The sequence below is a fragment of the Nipponia nippon genome, unplaced genomic scaffold, assembly GCF_047370975.1.
Source record: "Nipponia nippon isolate SJK-2023a ecotype South Korea unplaced genomic scaffold, ASM4737097v1 scaffold_20, whole genome shotgun sequence".
Classification (NCBI taxonomy): domain Eukaryota; kingdom Metazoa; phylum Chordata; class Aves; order Pelecaniformes; family Threskiornithidae; genus Nipponia; species Nipponia nippon.
The window spans coordinates 2863225-2882293 of NW_028262337.1; the positions used below are offsets into that span (position 1 = coordinate 2863225).

A 19069-nucleotide genomic window follows, 5' to 3' on the forward strand; every position below is an offset into this window, starting at 1 on the left:
CTTTCTAAACGTGAATGGAAGATGTTACAAAGCAGAACCCAGAATGCAGCAGAATGCAAAGACGTGCCAGTCAGCATCCTGGTGACCTACTTTTACTGTAGCAATCCCATTTTTGCAGATATGTCACTATTTTTTTTAGGAAAGCTGCACAATGAGGTGTCAGCAAACATGCTGCTTATCGTTAAAGATGTTGCCTGATGACTGCAAATACTTGTCTGTATGACTGACAATCTTAGTCAACGAGCTCCCACAGTAATGTGCAGTATCACATTCCTAAAGGAACAAATACTGTTATGTTTCTACAATAGAAATACGTGGGACTGAACAAGATGCTCATCTACAGTAAAGGTGCAGTTTTATGGATTCTAAAATTGTAAAAACTAGACAGACACGTTTTCAGATGGCCAAGAGAGTTGCTTGGGGCTTTTTCAACAGGCACATTTCAACAACTTTTTCAGTATATTTCCTATGAAAATTACCTCCTATGTATTACCTTATTATCTGAGTTGATAAAAACTATCCAATTTTTCACAGCCATTGATTTTTAAGGCACATGTCAAGCAAGCAGAACATCATTACCCTTCCTTACAAATAAGGCATAGCCACATTCCATCTTTGAATAGTTTGTTCACACATACAAAAGCATAATAGAAATAAATCTATTTCTCTCATTTTACTTAGAAAAAACTCATGTCGACTGTGAAGTTGGGAACAATTTGGTAAAGGGACCATGAGATGACCCAGAAGTTATTTACGAAACAAACTGAGGGCAACATTAGATGAAACAACCAATAATATACCTTCAGGAGCTTTCTGAAACTGCAGCCTAAATTGAAAGCACTGGTGAACTGAGTGTTTCCAAATTTCTTTTGGTGGCTTTTTTGAGGGAATGAGGGTTAATAAATGAAAGTGATCTTAAAACTGAAAGTATTTTCTGGCTCATTTACTGACAATAAGTCAGTATCATTTTATCAGTGATGAGGGCTACAAAACAAACTTTAGGTCATTAGCAAGCCAGTCAACAAAACCCAAAAGTAACCTTGAATAAATTGCAGGGCAGTGTATTACTAGGCATGTATTTTTACACTTAAGTCTGAAGCTAAAGGTTTAGAAAAATAATGTTTAGAAAGCACAATGAAAAATGAACAATACTTACAACCATACCGTTTAGGGACACCCAGCAATCTGGTGGGAAATCCTGGAGTAACGGTACTAAAAACTGCAGACAACCATCCCAGTGGCACAGCAACAGCATCATTCCAATCAGATTAAAGATTCTCACCACAGCACTGGCCAAATCGTACGTCATGTGGAAAATCTGTGGGCAAAAATTACAGGTGATGTATGTGAGGCGAATCAGAAATGCAAATAATTTACTTGTCAACAGGCAGGTTAAAGGCAAAGAAGTATTATCCTGAACTTCTAAAAAAGCTGAGATTTCTCAACAAGGACCATTAACTTGGGCACGCTAATTTGGGCAGAGAGCTGTGCTATCACACCTGACTCTTGGCTGCACGCCAATGTTATATAAGCTGCTGAAAAAGGCATATTTTGGATAAGAAGTCACAAACTAAAGTGTTTTCTTAAAGCCCACAACTCCTTTCAATTGAAGCAAGTCTCACAAATTAAAAAAGCTTGGTAAAGGTACTGAGACCATTACTTGTCTGTGAACTTGGTGTCTAACTACTCACAAAGCTGTGGGAGATACAAATTCAATGACCCATTCAGAAAAGATTCACCTCCGCATTTCTTACCTCCTTAAAAGCACCAAAATCTGAGTGAAGAAACAATATAAGTAATTCTACATATTTTTTTATTTCTATTTCTTTACTATTAATCCCATATGCATATACCAGTTCACCAAGCAAAATGACAAAAAGGTAGTTCATCACTCTTAATCATTAGCAATTTTCCTAAAATACTGAGAATCTGGTGGCTACTACCTCTGTAGTAGCTAAGTTTATATCAAACAAATATAATCATTTGGATTTCAACATGTTCCTCTATTCTTAAACAAAAATGTTTGCATCTAAAACGTGTCTTACAGCAAATCACACATATACTCTTAAAAACAACATAGACATTTTCAGATTTGCCATGGGCAATTTGTTGGACAGAATTAGCATGAACAGCAGCAGTGAGCTGCCAAATAGTATGGAGGAAAAGACTGTATTTAGGACTTTTCTGCTATACTGGTTTTAAAGCACTTCCAAACTACAAATACAGGCATATTCAATTCACAGTTCAGTCAACTCAAGATAAATATGTTACATTTTAATACGCATAATTATCACTATGCAGGAGTTCCATTTAGAGGATGAAGAATGTCCAGTTGGTATTTCATGGAATTTTAAGTAGAAAATATTATTTAATTGATAGACATAGAAATCAGAGGCTTTAGTGCTGAAAACATGAGATTGCTAGAGGTGTACACGCATATTGGCACATGACATTTTGCATTTGTAAATAAAATAATTCACATATGAAAGAGGGAATCTTTGTATCATAACTTTTACGTATCTGAACTAAAAGCAGAGATTAAGTACCCACACTGTAAATGAGTGCAAGTGCAAATATGAAGAGTGTGTTATGGTGTCTTTCAACATCATTTTCTGTTAGTGGGAGTTTGTCTTTGTTTGAAAATGATGGTGTATGTTTTCAGTCCCAAGATGCAAAACCTGCATAATAGAAACATACCTCGACATTAACTTTATGTGCAAAACATTTTTCAATCTAGGGCATTTTAAGAGAATATATTCCAAATCCCAATTTGACAGACATTGGAAACAGATGCTTGTAACATTATTCAGAATGTCATGCCTTATCCAAATACCATCTAGCTCCTGTCAAAATTGAGGAGATGACACTAATATTTAGGAGATACTGTCAATGGGAATAAACAGAAAAGTGTCACCGTTACACAGTTGTCTTGATAAGAAACGTATTTACGTTACAGCTATTTCAATAGCTACAGTTTCAGTAGCATGAACTCATACGAACTGAGAGAGTAGTTGCGTGAACTGAAATAATTTTATTTTAAAGAACTGGAAAAAATAGCAAGGCAAGGCTTACTACTGGTTTTGAACACTAACACTCATTCAGGTTACATTTTATCCACATGGTTATTATACTATAACCACAAAGTGCAGATGAATTCCTGATCACGTGAAAAGTTGCAATTTTGTCAGAGAAAGTATGATTTCCCCTAGAATATTTGTGTGAAAAAGTGCACAAGATCAGACAGAAACAATACATATTTTACACAGAGATCACAGCTTCCCCAGGAACTTTCTATTGCTCCAGAAAAGCAAGTTATCACATCTCTACACTAGGGCTGGACAAAAATCAAAGTTCCCACCCACACTGTTTTCATATTGCCTCAAGCTTCCCATTAGGCTTTACTGTAAGTGACCAGAGTTTCAGAATAATTCACTGTATTGGATACTGAGTTTTTTTTTAAAAAATGGGTCACCAATATGACAATCAGAGCGAAACCAAGCACAAACATCTTCATTTCTATACTTAGAACTCTTCCGAAAACATGCACGTAGGTATATGTGATGAACAAGGGAAGATCTGGTTCTCCAAAACTCTCCAGAGTCCAAAAAACAGCACTTGCTGTTGTTCAGCACCCAAGGATCCTGAATCCTTATCCTGCCTCTGCAACTATGGGCTTAGGCACCGTGACAGATTGTGCATGTATCCTGTGATCATAGCTGCATAAAAATGATAGTTCTATGGCTCTTTCACTTGGATGGAGCCCATTTTTGGGCATCAATTCAGATTACAGACATGGTCGGCAAATCTCATATCCTGATATAGAATTTCCAAGATTTTAGAGCATTTTGTGCTGGTACATTTTAATTTCAAATTTTAAAAGTATATAATTGGGTAATGTGCACTGCAAAAAAAAAAAAAAAAGAATATGCAGTAGGATAGATTTGCCAAGGTATTTATTTCAGCATTTCCAAGATCTTCCCTAGCTCTTATGGATGTATCACTCCCTGCCTATCCCATGAGACTGTGCGATGGCTCAGTAAGGCTTCCCAAATGAGCCAGAAGAACCAGGACACAGAAAGAGATGTCACAAAGGGAGACTAAAATTCAAACCAAACAGCTGGAGCAGTGAGTTCAAACCAAAGGGCCTTGCTGAACCGAAGAGATCTGCTCTTGGGTTTGGGCTCCGCAAGGACTATTCTATCTTGTCACAGGGGTATGACTGTGTAACTATTATTTTTCTTCAAAGCCTCATTATTAGTGTGCCTCTGCAGAAATGGTCACGTACTGCAAGAACAATAACATGTTGAAATTTTTATGTGAAACCAAATCCAGCAAAGGAAATGATTGCAACAGTTTGTATACAACAGTGCAACCTTACATCATTTCTGAGACCTTTCACTCCAGAAATAGCTCCCATGCAGCTCAGCATTCAGGGTCAGTATTATTAAAAATGCATTAACATATTCTGGATAGTATCTGGATTGCTTAACATGGTAACATTGCATCAGCATTTCAACCATACCATACTATACCATACTTTAATTGCTCATCTTTTGCTTATATAGTTTAATATTTGTGCAGCCTATTCTAATAACAGTGATAACCCTGTATTAAAGAAAATAACTTCATAAGAAAAATTTCAAGCAAACATTGAAAAAACCTTTTAAACCTGCGTATTGTCTCTCCACTAAATAAAAGCTGAGGTTTTTTTCTCCTAAAAGGAACTTATCATGGAAATATGTGGTTGGTTATATTTAAATACCCAAAGCATACATTGTAAGTGAACAATAATATTTGTTCATGGTACTGTATTGACGTATTTACATTTGTAAGAGTGGGGTGTTGTTTTTTTAAAACTAATAGCCAAACTACCCTGTGGACTGAAGGCATATATTGCATGTTTAATATTTTATGTTCTTCCATTCAGGAACTGACGGTGATACATTGAAACAAGAGCAGTATGAGAAGTCATATTTTTATAGCATTTTCTTTTTGTAATCACAAAGTACAGTTTCTGTATTAATGAACTAAACCTTTTTAAAACTCATAGGAGATGTGTGAAATGTTTGTTAAGAGAGGAACTGAAGGACAGAAAGCTAATACCACTCATTTCAGCAGATAGTGGCTTGCTCATCAGCCAGTCCTCCAGTGGGATAGGAAGAAATACAGGAAGCCCACAAATGGATTTACCTTGATTTTGCAGAACAGATGTGTTATCAAATCTTGCTGTTTTAATGGATGTCTTATCAAGATAATATTCATACTAAAAATAATTCAAACACTTCAATGCAACTAAAGTTAGGCTCCTAAACCTGTTACTCAGGTAGTTAAATATAAATAGCCTGATTATCATTAAACACTTATCATCCACAAATGCCGTGCAAATAAGCAGGAATTGCAGATGTAAAACTGATTTGAAAATTGGGACACTTTATTTAGACTCCTAATTTCATACCTAAATATTCAGCTTAACCAGCAAGAAGTGCAAATTTTGGACAACACATTTAAAAAAAAATTACTAGAGTGACAAGAGATTACTGCAACTGAGAAAAAATTAATTCCCTTGAGAACTAACTCTTTCCACATTTCTATTTCACATAATAGGAAAGATTTAATAGATATCTCTCCTTTTTGCTTACTACTTAGTTTCATTTCAATTACGCATGAAACTTTTTATTATTATCAAGTTTCTTTGGGGGGGGGTTGGCTATAATACCTTCATTTTTCATAGTTGCCATATACTTCAAAATCGTGTTTAATAATAAATTTAGTTTATGACCTCACTTCTGAGAACTCATAATTTCTTCCTATATTATTTTCATAACCTTTTCTCAATACCCTGGAAACCTTAAATTTTTGCCTAAAGAGCTGACAATGCCTCTGACAATGCCTGAAATGTAACCACAGATTAATAGTTTCTAATATTTTGGCAAATCATTGCTCACAGAGCATAAGAAATTGCTGAAGATGTCAAGAGTTCACATGCTTTTACTCACACTTTATTAATGACTTTTTATTCCCACGTGTGAAGCAGGAAGCAGACTATTCCTTCTTCACATTTATAATGGAGAGTATACTTTAAGTTGGTCCTGCTAACTGATTTCTGAGCCTGAGAGAGAAAAACTGTTCCAGTCTTACCAATCCACTTGCTTAATAGTATTTGAGGGCTGTCGTATTAAGTTAATAGTGCACATATAATTTAACTAAATGAACACAAAATTTGTTGAACTGCTGTTGTGAAATGCATAGGTTATCTCTTCTGCCTTCTGATAATTGGCATGTAATATTTGTTCAGTTATGATTTTTAGTTCAGTTTGATTTTTAGGTTCAGCTTATATAAAAATTGATTTACATAAATTATCAGAATTTAATTCTGGTTTAAAAAAAAAAAAAAAAGAGAAAAAGTAAGTCTTAGGACTTCCTAGAAAATTTATACAAATCTCACATCACTGAGTTCATCCAGACACCTCTTCTCTTCCACCCCTCAGAAGTACTAAAGGTGCTCAGTATCACAAAGCTAGCTTGGGTTTAATCTTCAAATTATGATTTGCATCATGCCTTGGGCAATATTAAATGATGCACGTACTAAGAAAGCTGTGTGGAGTCTGGAATATTAAATAGCCACAGCGGGGAGACAGAAAGAGCTGTATATGTGCATGGAGGCTCTGGAAAGCATGCTGAAAGCTGTACCAAGAGCATCAGTGGAACTTCAGGCTAGACTGCAGGGCAAAATAAGAGTTATAAAAATGACAAGGTGTTTTCAGTTCAATCTCTGGGTCAGTCCAGAATTATTAGGTTTATCCCCCAGAGCACCAACTAGACAAAGATTATAAACCATAGGATCCAAAATTTCCTAGCCAAGCTAAATGTTCACTTTTAAGATAATGGTTGTAACAAAGCTCCCCAGGAAATAAAATTATATAAAATGGGAGGAGAGCACAATGCCTCTCTTTGAGTATCTGTCTCTCAATCTACTTCAAACAATGAAAGGTGACCATGGCTTTCGTTTAGCCATTTCATAATCTACAAATCGATTTCAAAAGACATTCTTCGTAAATACCACTTGGGATGCTATGGGTCTGATCCAACTCCTACCAAAGCCAATTTCTTTGGGAGTTGCAGGTTACTACACTCTACACTGGAAATACATCTGCACAAGTAGATGTAAACATGCATTGATTGAAATGCCTGGCTATGCCCTCAGGGTAACATTTTATACTCAACTGACTCCTGATGTGTGTGTTTAATTTTATGATAAATAATTAACAATTGATAATTCAGTAGTGGGGAAAGGTATATAGTACTATTTAATCTAGTTGTATTTGTGACCTTAAGCTGATGACAAACGCAAAGATCTGCTTCTGATTTAGTTGGCCCTGAAAAGAAAACACCAGTGATTTAAAAAACAGAACACACTATTTTTAATCAAACATATCTGGAAAAAAGAGCTGAGAACAGCCTATTTTATGTGACCTTTAAAAATTGTTATTTTCTAGATGGAGTCAATCTGACATTAGGTTTTATAATAGAAGTCGCATTTATTCCAATTCAAGGCATGTACAAACGGAAGCCAGCTTCTGTGGAGCAAAAAGAGCAGCACAACATATAAATGTGACAGAGTGCTACATCCAAGTTAAACCTGAAAGCATTAATAAAACTACTTTGCTGAAGGAAGGTTTAGGCAGGCCTTGGAAAGGTCACATATAACCAGGAAGCAAAATTTATTTACTATATATAAATACTGCAGTGTATATTTTCTACTGTAAATTGGCCAATGCCATACTAATATATTACCTCTCACACAGAGGGCTTGACTTCGCTGCCAAAACATGTGGTTTTATTATCCTGTTGTGATTCATGTGTGTGACCTGTCTTGACATCTAAATAGAGAGGAGCAGTCACTTTAGTTCTATGATGAAGAAAACAAGCCAAGAATGACAAACCTCAGGATCCTGAAACAAAAAATACAGTGCTAATTTTCACTGTCTTTTTACAGAGGTGGAGGTCTCGTTCACCACTTATATGATGACAGAAAGTACCTTATTAGACTAAGCTTTTATCTTCATTAACTGAAGCAAAGTAAAACCAACCAAACAAAAAACACTTCAGAGCTGTCAGAAATACACAAACATGGAATACTAACAGCCTGCCTCTGTGACAAAATTTAGCTGAAGCTCTTCTGCTTAAGTCATAGTACCAAACTGAGAGTGACCATATGGAAAAAATACTTGAACTGTACATGAGCACAGAGACCGAGTTTTGTCAGCTTGACGTATAGCTCCGTTTCTATTTCAGCATTATTTCAAGCATCAGCATCGCCTGACCTTCAGCTCAACCTTCTTGATGGGCCAAGTCTCTCAAGTGACAGCACTACTGAACTCAAGCTGGGGACCTCTGTGGGCAGAGCTGAGATAGAAGGAATATTTCATTTATTATCTTTTATAATTATTTATATCTTACAAAGAAGGCAACTTGAAGATACAGCCAGTCTCTAAATGGCCTGAAATATTATTTATGATTTTTCTTACTAGCTGAGTGAGAGGAACTGTTTCTCATATTAATGTGCAGATGTAGTCTGGCTGCAACAAGAGAAAAGAACTGTTATTCACTGTCACTTATCTGCCTGCAGAAAAGCCAAGGCAGGGACCCCCACAGCACTGAAAAGGGCAGCAGAGTGAGCAATGTGAATCCTGAAAAATATCACTGCCTACAACATTTCAAATATAAGGGCATAATGTCAGATACCTCACTGCATTTTTAGAAATTAATATCAGCTTCTGAAGCCTATGTTCCCCAGTTTTAATATACTTACACAAGCAGTTTTCTTCCTTAATGAATGCAAAATAAAGCAATAAATATCAGACATATATTTATAAAAAAATCTACTATAAAATGTGTCCAAAATGCTGAGACTATTTAGAGAGAACCTTAGGAAGTACCAAAGTCTTCACAAAGAGTGTCATGTCTGATAAAACTGGTTTACAACGTTATTGATTACTCAAGTCTTACAAGCGCTGAATCTTTTTGATTTCCATTTTTAAAGCATAACTTTAGAGATAATCACACTCTACCCCCGGCATGCTAGGTCTTTTCCTCTGAGCCACCTATTTAAAAGAGAGGAACAGGGCAGTGCCCTGGCTGCACCTGCCATTGAAACTGGCAGGATGTGACCTGGACTACCAGACTCTGGGATCCAACAGTGAAATTCAATAAAAATTAATAAACACAAAGCAGATACACTGCAAGAAGTATTTATAAATACATACAAAGTAATAGCATATCCCAGAACAATATATTTTCACAGTCAACATTGTACAAATGGGACACATGTAACCAACCTCTTTCAACCCCAGTATTTTCTTTTTGTTTTTTTAAGGTAGCCATGTTTTAACTTCCAAACTCTGTGAATTTGAAATGAAATCAGATACTTTCTTATAGTAGGAGAAGCACCAGAAGGTTGAAGTGCACAGAAGCTTGAAAGTTTGCACGTTTACAAAAACTGTATCTGAAACTATTGTTTCTGTGAAACAATTCCCTTGGTGTTTTTTCTTTTCACTAGATTTGTATGTCATGATGGGCTGCAAATAGTCCAAGGAGCTTCTCTTTTCTCAGCCAGAATCAGGCTTCAGAAGCAAATGAAAGTGTGTGAATAAAAGGAAAAGCAAGTTTTCTTTTACATCATCCTAAACCCCTAAAAGAATCAGTTTCAGATTTAAGGGGATGGTTCATTAATGTTATTAAATCACCAGTTCTTTTTACATTATGCCTACCCCCAAAGTCACGCTGCCGCATATCTGAGCTTCAAACTAATTGTCCTAATTATAATACAGCTACATAATGATCTAATAGCAAACAACTGAAATAATGAGCAATATTTCTCCTGGGGAATTTAAGTTGGTGTCTTACTGAAGCTGTTGAGGTTAATCTTCCAAACATGGAAATAACGGGCAAGGAATTGACAATGAAAGCTGTTATGTTAAATTTCCTGTGGAATAAAAGTTCTGAGACCAAATTGATTCACAGTGCTTTCTTTTAATAGCATGTGATACCTTCATTTTAAAAAGCCCAAAAACGTTGTTTTATGAGGCACAATTGTTACATTTTAATGTTTACATATTTGGGTTGTTAAGATTAAATATAAGCTGTGAATAAAATATGTAAAATTCCATACTGTATTAGAATCAAAATTTTGCTTTTTATAGTAATCTAAAAGAAGAGTTCATAGGCCAATCGTTATAAAAAAAACAAGACTGTCAAAAGACGTCAAGGCAGATGACTAGTGCACAATACTGTGGAAAGTTAGAACTCTTCATCAGCTGGATGCTTAACGCCCAAAACACAGAAAATCCATTTATTCCTTTGAAAATCTTGGTAATAGCAAATATGATAAAGTCACATATAATCACATACACACACAAAAATCAAAGAAATAACATCTAAAAGTATATATGTGAATAAATTATTGTGCTAATTACATATCGATTTGAGGTCTAAATCAATGTTTCACAATATTGACAAATGATTTTTAAAATTATATGGCTATTAAACTGCATTATAGAAAAATTTTTTCTGGGAAGTGCAAATGAAGTCTACAGTTAAAATCTTACTGTCACTCAAAATCATGTAGAAGACCTCTTTAAGGATTTTAGAAGTTAAAGACCAGAAAAGAACTAATGCCTGAGCAAGTAGAAGGAACACACCAGAATCATAGTCTTAACAATTAGCCTGAAAAATTGCAAGCAGAAATTAAGAATTCAGTTGTCTGATAAAAACTTCATGTAGTCAGAAAAATATTACCAGTTTAAAGAAATTACTTTGGAGGTTTGCATACAATACTGCCTCTTGTAAAATATTATGTTTACTTGGTTTAGTACATAAAACTACCTTGAGCAGAAATTTCAGATGCTAAATTATTCTGTTTTTGTAACTGTGTTCAACATTTGGTAAGCACATGACTATCATTATTATGAAAAGTGAGCGTATGCTTGCATACCCACAAACATGATTTGCACTGAGTTCTGAATACTCAAAAGTCTCTACAGATCTCTAAAGATAGTCTATGAAAAACTGAGAGATTGGAAAAAAAAAAAAAAAGGACAAAAAAGACATGCGAGTAATATCAGAAAAGAGGAACTACAGTAAGAAGAAAGAAGTGTTCTTTTATGGTCCGATTTGGATTATTTGATTTTTGCCTATTTCCAAAATATTATTTAAAATAATACTTGCTTCTGATGGGTAAAATTTTTAAGGATTCAATACACAATAATCTTAGACTTTGTGTTTTAATGCTATCAGTTATAATGATGAAAAGCTGATGAGGGGACATTGTGCTTGGACTGATTTTTTCCCATTATTTTTTGAGCAAATAAATTATTATTAACTAATTAATTAATTAACTATATTTTAACATAGTCATTTTACTATGTTAAAGTATTGTGAAAAAGAAAACTGTTAGTGCACAGCAAGCCTAATGTGTAATACCACGGTACCTCTCACAGTACTTAGTATTCTATAGTCTCCCCAAGAAGAGTTTACATTTAGTAATTTTTTATTTTTTAACCAGTACCTCATTAAACACAATGCCTAGCTGTAGTTCACCATATAAATAATGGAACAAGACAGATTACTTTATAAATGACGCAACATGCCAGCCTATGAATTTGAAACGTATACTAAAATGTGAGTAATACAATTGAAATAGTTATTTACTAAAACTCATCGACAGCAAATCATAAACTATACAAAGATGTGGTTAGTCTTCTCAGATTCAGAAGGCTCCACTGAAAAATAACAATACCACGTTAATTTCTTTTCACTCTAAATTAACATTCCTACACCCCCTCTCCCTTTTTTGGCTTTGTTTTGTATCATTCTTGCACTTTTTCTAGCATGCCAGTAAGAGAAGTGCAGGATGTGCACCAAGTCCCTGGCCAGCCCAACACGACACCTCTCCTCTCACCTCACACTCTCCCATACATTAATTTTGTCAGTGCTTTCCACACCACTCAGTCGCTGGGCACAGAGGTGCTCCTGCATGCTCCTTGTCCTGGCCCATTTGCACAGCAAGCTGCCCACTGAACCAGCCTTGCCCAATGTCTCTGCTGGGCCATGGCACACCATCTTTCCCGGGAAGGTTGCTCTCAGCTTAGCAATCGCCGCGTTAGGTTTATTCCTGCTGAGGGTGTAATGCGACAGCCCAGCCTTTCCAGATACAGATCTGTACTTGTCTCTGTGCCTTTCATTTCTTGCCTGTCTTAGCAGTGCCTTTCTACAGTTTTCTAGCTGATCTGATTAACATGTCTTGTTTTCAAATTGCCCTTCGGCTATAAATCACTTAAACTTTGCTGTAGATTATTTTGCCCCATTTTCTAAGTATAAAATATCCACTAAGTTGCATTTTGCAAAGGCTGGCTCTGGTTCCCTACTGTAGCTCTTGCTGACACTGGAGTCACCCCAGGTGATCATCTATGGTCTACCTTCAGAGGTTTGATCTGAACATTTTATCATTTCATTCAGATTTTATGAGACTACTAGTTCTTGAGTGATCTGTTGTTGAACGCTATACAAATAAACACCTTTTGCACAATTACTGCTATTTATGTGTATGCTCTCAACTGGCTATTCATGTTGTGGTAGACAATACACCTCCTTATTTGTCCCAGAAAAACCTCTGTCCTCTCATGTATTTTGATTTAGCATATCAGCATTTCTGCTAGCTAGATGCTATTGTCAGATCTCCTTCAGAGCAGTGTTACAGTCCATCCTGCACTTGGTAACAGGAACAATCTTCTGTGCACTTATTCCTTGCAATCTTGCACTGATTTACTGCCAGGACTTACAGAAGCAAAAGTGACAGAATTTTGTCTTTTCTCAAGAGCATTTCATGCAATCTTTTAGTGTCTGACTCCCATCTCCAGCAATTAAAGCAGTCTCACAGCATGGTAGTCAGCGCAGGCTGGTGCTAGCGTTACCTCTTCCTTGACATCACAGACTATGGATCAACGTTGTGTTGCAATACTAAGCAACACTGCGCAATACTCACATTCGTCAACAGTGCAAATCAAAAACATCTCTCATTTCATATTTTCCTATGAACAGACCATATTCACTTGTTGGTTTCTCAGTGGGTTTAGTATATGCTAGACCCCACACAGACTTTTTCCAGTCTTCTGTTTCTGCTTTCTCTGTCTGCTGACACCACAGTCCAGCTGGAATCAAACTGGCTATTGAGCAACAACATAACTCATATATGACAGCCAAATAATTGGCAGCCAGTGAAGAGGACACATAGTGAAGCAAAACTTGAGGCTAAGAACTTGAAGCAAACATGCTCTTCTTCTTTGAATTATCCCATGTACTCCTGCTTTTTTAATTCTTCCTTAAGGAAGAAGGAAAACTTCGGGACATTTCCTTTGGGATATTTAGTAGTTTTATCTTCCATTCCCTTTACGTTGCTGTTAAAAGATGGAGATTTGTCTTCTTGCTGTTTAAGTGCACTTGTCTGCCATACAGGCTGCAATCTACTGCTTTCCTTCTCCATCAGTCTGTTTCTGTCTAGCCCTTATTTTGTACACCTGTAACCTCCCGACGTTTTCCTTTTCTGCTTTCTATATATAGCTCACATTTAAAATGAAAGATTGCTAAAGCAGTATAATGTAATTTTTTTAAAGAAAAGTGTGTCCTTACTTTCTCTTTGTGGATTATAAGCAATTCCAAATTGGTGTTGATATTTTGACTCACTTGTATTTCTAAAGGCAGGCTCTTCTGCTACTAAACATCTGGAGGAAAAGGACTTACTTTCAGTAAGTAGACCAGAATTTCCCTCTGGTTTCTGTGCTTTCTCTTATTCTTGTTCCCCAGAGCATCCCTGCAGTACATTTTCAGTTGATCCATTCCAAATGTTCTAATTTTTCTAGACACTGTCCCTGTGCCATACCCTCTTTTGTTTTTCATTTCTTTCATACACTCCCACAGAAACATGAACATTACCTCCAAAAAACATCCAGAAAAGTTTCTCCAACTTAGAGCAACTAACTCTGTCCATCCTTTTTCAGAGTGATTGTATCCAATGGCTGCCATGAAAAGGTTAGTATTTCAACTACAACATAGTGGCAATATTGCCAGCTCCAAGCCAATATAATTGTGATTTAGGTGACCCCACAAAACTTGAGATTAATTTACAAATATGCTTTGGGTTGTTCATATTTGCGTGCCCATCAGACTTCCCTCAGAAATTGAGAGGAGGCCAAAAATAGCTATAAAAAAAGAAAACAGTAATAAATCTGAGTTGTTTACAAAATCACACAACTCCAGGAACCAGGACATAGAGAGAAATGCAATACTGTAAGGCCTACAGTAAAATTGGAAGAGTTTGCAAGTTTGCAATGATATTTCAATCATCCTACTTTCACTAACTTAGTCCTAAATTACATAAATTCTTTGTTTCCAGAAGGCTAAATCCTGGAAATGTTTATCCTGTGTGCTCTCAGTGCTGCAGTTAGCATCTTTGGGACAGTGCTGTGACAGAGACTGAATAGCAAGAACATTATTTACGCAATTGCAGAGTGACAGTGAAATGGAGAGTTATTTTTATCATTGAGTTTGGCAGCACCAGCTAAGCACTAGGTGCTTCGAGTGTTTCAAAAGGCCTCGTTTGCACATGGTAGAGCTAATAGTCCAGGAAGAGAAAGATAAAAATGCAGACGTGGTGGTAGGGAGGAGGGCAATTGTAACCAGTACTTGCAAAAACCAACGCAGCATGCATGGAAATGGGCTCAGTAAGATTGCACACTGTTCAGGTAGTGCCATCAGGAGCACTGAGTGATGGTGTCTCACACATGGTCAACGAGGATGGAAAAACCAGCAGCGCTGAAGCGTGTCCCTGAGCAGCAAAGGTGGTGAGTGCTGGGAGGAGCACCGGCCCACCGCCATCAGGGCTGCAGCTGCTCCTTCCCCATCCACCTCTTCTGACATAGTCTAATACAGTAATAATGCCAGGACATTTGGGTTTTGTCATTGTTTTCCAGTTGACTAGGTTTGCCCATGTGCCATGATTAGGCACATAAGCTGAGCTCTTTACACAGAGAGTCAGAGTGTCCTGAAGCATTTGTGTTGGGATGGTGGCAGACCCTCTTATTTACCAGCCCCTCTTATTTCTAATGAGGCAGTGAAAATAGAATATGAGGAGCTCCCAAGCAACCCCATCCCACAAGCCAGATACTGTTTTATCTCCAAATGCTTTTCCAGCTGCATAACTGTTGTGTGCCTGTGGAGTGTGCATGTGTGTGGCATCACTCGAGGAAGGAAAAATGGCAGGAGAGCAGGAAGGAGAAGCTGTGGTGTTACAGAGCTGTGGAAACTATTTGCCTACCCAGTCCTGGCCCTGCAGACACAAGCCATAAGAAATGAAAACAGGCTGCAGGGAGTTTTCTGAAAGACTGCTGAATGTGGAGTAGCACTTACTCAATTCTCTTCCCTGAAGTACAATTTTGAAATTACTCTGGACAATTTATCACCTGCCCAAATGACCCTGTCACTTGGCTAGTCCATCTCCCTGGAACTTGCTCTAATATTCCCAGACCCAGAAGCAGCAATAAACAACTGCCATTTTTTATAAATCAATCTGCCAAATACAGTTTTTTCTTCCCTGTCTGATGCCCAGAACAAATAATAGTCATTCCTGGGTCACCCACATGTTTTCTAGACATTAAAATGCCACAATTTTAATTGCTAAATAGAAGAAGGAAAAAAGAACCAACCCACAATCACAATCATTCTGGGAAATCCTTTATGGACTGACCAGCTACCATCTGACTTCTATTTCTGGAATAAACACATTAAAAATAAATAAAGAGGTTGTCTTACTTTTTTAACATGCCTCATGTTAAATATTCAGACTGTGCTCGGCACAAGACCTCCACTTACTTGCACGTCTTTACAATGCTAACTGCAGAATGGCTCATTGTTAAGAAGTAGGAGACACGGACACAACGGCTCGTCCCTGGCTCTCTACCAGCTGTCTGGACAAAGAGCGGCTGCACAGCAGAGGACCCCTCTGGGGTTGCTACACCCTTTCTTGTGCATGCAGCACAAGGAGGTCGTACATTTCCCGCATATAATGCTCATCCTGTTTGCTCCCCTGAGATTATGGAGTGAGAGCACTCAGTGTCTTTACAGTTATCACGAAGAGAAACAGTGGTAAATATTATTTATATAAAAAAAGTCTAAATAATTAATTACACTCTTTTTTTTTTTCAAGAACAAAGGAGTTCATTGCATCATGGTAACAATAAAGTGAATGTTAGCTCTGAAAGTCAAAACAAAACAACTAACGTACATCATTATTCTCAAAAGATGGAAAAGGTTTTCTAATCACAGACTAAATCCTCCTTAAACCGGTCAGGTCTCTCCAACATCTTCCTTTCAAACTTTTTAGTTTTCCTCTCAATTGATTCATCTTCCCTTTGCACTTCAGTGATTATTGATTCTTCCCTTCTGAAGGAGCACAATTATAAAACAATTATCTCCTCTCTCAGTATTTCCCTGTCAGCTACTGCTTGTTACTCCATTAGTGTACTGTTAGATCTTTTCTCTTCATTCAAGTACAACTGTTAAAATGGGAAAACAGTGTACAATTTGTTTCCTGATGCTGGATATAATGTACTAACATGTATGTGATATCATCTGTATATATGTGTGTGTATATATATGCATACATAAATATATACAGACATATGACAGTGATGGATACAGAAGTAACATTGGGCTTTTGATACATGCCTGAAGCCCTTAAGCAGTCAAAACCCCATCTTCTACCTTAGCCACACTCTCCTCAACAGTGTTTCACTACCAAATGTACCATTTCTGTGTATAAACACAGCACCAACCGATGCCACGGTCAACACACAATTCTTTTCCACCTGCCCCATTTCTTCTTCACTTTCAAAAAGCTCTTTACTTAGGAATGAACGGAGCTCCTGTGGAGGATGTATATATACCTTCAGGTATGTTAGGGAAATTCTTCTCTCCCAGAAGTCAGTAGGAGTTTGGTATTGCCTTCAGTAGATCCAGCATTTCACGTAATTTTCCCTGTCCTCTTGTGGCTGAATTAAATTAAATGGCAGTTAGTATGTCCCAACCATAAGAGGAGAAAGGATTTGGGAGGCATGAATCCAACAGACGGCCAAGAGGGAGAGACAACTGTGTCGTAAAGATAGCAGACACATAAGAGCTGTGGTTCTTAAGGATTTCTGTACGTTTCAGGTATTATTCCCTGTTTTATTAGATGTCACACATTTTGTTTTTATGCCTGAAATAGCAAAAGGATCCATTAACATTTCCTCATATATCTTCTAAATCAAAATAAATATAAGTTCAAGTTTTATTTCTGTGTCTGTACTCCTGGCACTGACAACAGGCACGTCGCTCTGTTATCAACAAACAGTAACATTATACCAGTCTGTATTACATGTTCTTGCATTTATTTTATCTGTAGCAGTAAAATTGGCCATGCTGGTCAACATGCTCATTTCTGAAAAAGTAAGCTAGAGACAAATTTGTAGATTTTGCATCTTTTGCAGTTTACATAGGATTGACACGGAAACTGGATCTTATCTAACCAACTGAAGACTACTGTCATGTGGGTATTTACTACTCTTGTATCTTCACCTGATGATCTAAGAGAAAATACACTGATACTGTTCTATATGTGTTGCTGACTTAAACGCTACTTAGCAGGAAAGTGAGAGGAAAGGGCCACCATTGTCTGTTAAATTTGTGTACAGAAATGCAAACTGCAGCCCAAATCACCCAGCACTGAAAACCAGCATAGAGGACATGCACAACCCCATCACAAAGTTTCCTTGCTATTCCTATTATTATTATTATTATTATTATTATTATTACTTACTTACTTACTTACTTACTTTACACCAACTTTAAAAAAGGTACAAAACCTGCCCTTCTAAGCAACTTGCAACATCACCTAGACCTGGCTAATTAAGGATTCTGAAAAAATGCCATGAAGCTTAATGCATAAAATGAACACCCAGGATGTCTGAACATTTTGTTCTTCTCCAACACATAGCCTATTTCATTTTAATCCACTAGGTTTTTGAGTGCCTTTTTAAATTTTTTTCTCCAATCGCTTCAGCTTTCAGACTTATTTTTCCATTACTGCATTTGGTGTGACAAAGGTCCCACATACACTATTCTGAAACACAGCATTAGTTGTAAAAGTGCCTTGTGACTAATATTAACCATTTTAGGATGCAGTTAAAGGTTTTTTGTGTTTTTCAGCTTTGGTTACTTCAGTTCTTCTGCACCAGATGGCACAGAAACGATTATCCCCACGCCAACAGGACTGAAGCCACCTTCCCCAGTGCTACTTCAGCAATGGCCCAGGTGTCACCACTGCTAATGACTCCTAAGAAATGCTACCACAAAGATTCCTCTTTGGTATCAGTAACAGCTCAGCTGTCATGCTTTACCTTTTGAAGCTTATTAATACAGCTGATATTTGTGATCACACTGAAAAGCCTACAAGTAAATATATATAGACCTATACCTGTATATATCATTTACCAATTGGAGCACAGTGATAATGGCAATTCATATGGAGGACAGCTCTGTATAAAAAGCCAAGAGAAAGAACCAGAGAAGACTTTTCTTATCTGTTTCTCTTCTCATACCAACCCTAAGTTCCTCACTAAAAGTACTCAAGAGGTGAAAAAGAAGAACATAGTAATTAACATACTGCAACTCTAACTGGTCACCAGAAAGGTTTAATCCATGCACAATGTGCTAATTTCCATTTAAAAAGCCTAAATATAGATGTAAAGAAATACATAAGCAAAAAAAAACAAAATTGGGATCATTTATTCTAGATTAACAGTTTAACATTTTGCCAATTTCCTATTGATTTTAATATAGTATGACTAACCTTGCCTTACATAACTCCTGTTATCTACCTTTAAAAAGTCTACATTTTTTCAAATCCTGCTGAATGTGTTAACTCCTTAGTATCTTGAGACACATGGCTGTCACCTGATGTAGAAAAAACACTATTTCT

General features: G+C 36.8%; 1 protein-coding gene across 1 annotated transcript in view; it reads right to left on the reverse strand.

The window, feature by feature from the left end:
- Positions 1–19069, reverse strand: part of HCN1 (hyperpolarization activated cyclic nucleotide gated potassium channel 1) — a 208669-nt gene that overhangs the window by 102975 nt on the left and 86625 nt on the right. Inside the window, exon 3 of the mRNA XM_087759700.1 lies at positions 1157–1318. Within this exon, the coding sequence (XP_087615826.1) occupies positions 1157–1318 (162 nt within the window). The remainder of the gene's footprint in view (positions 1–1156; positions 1319–19069) is intronic.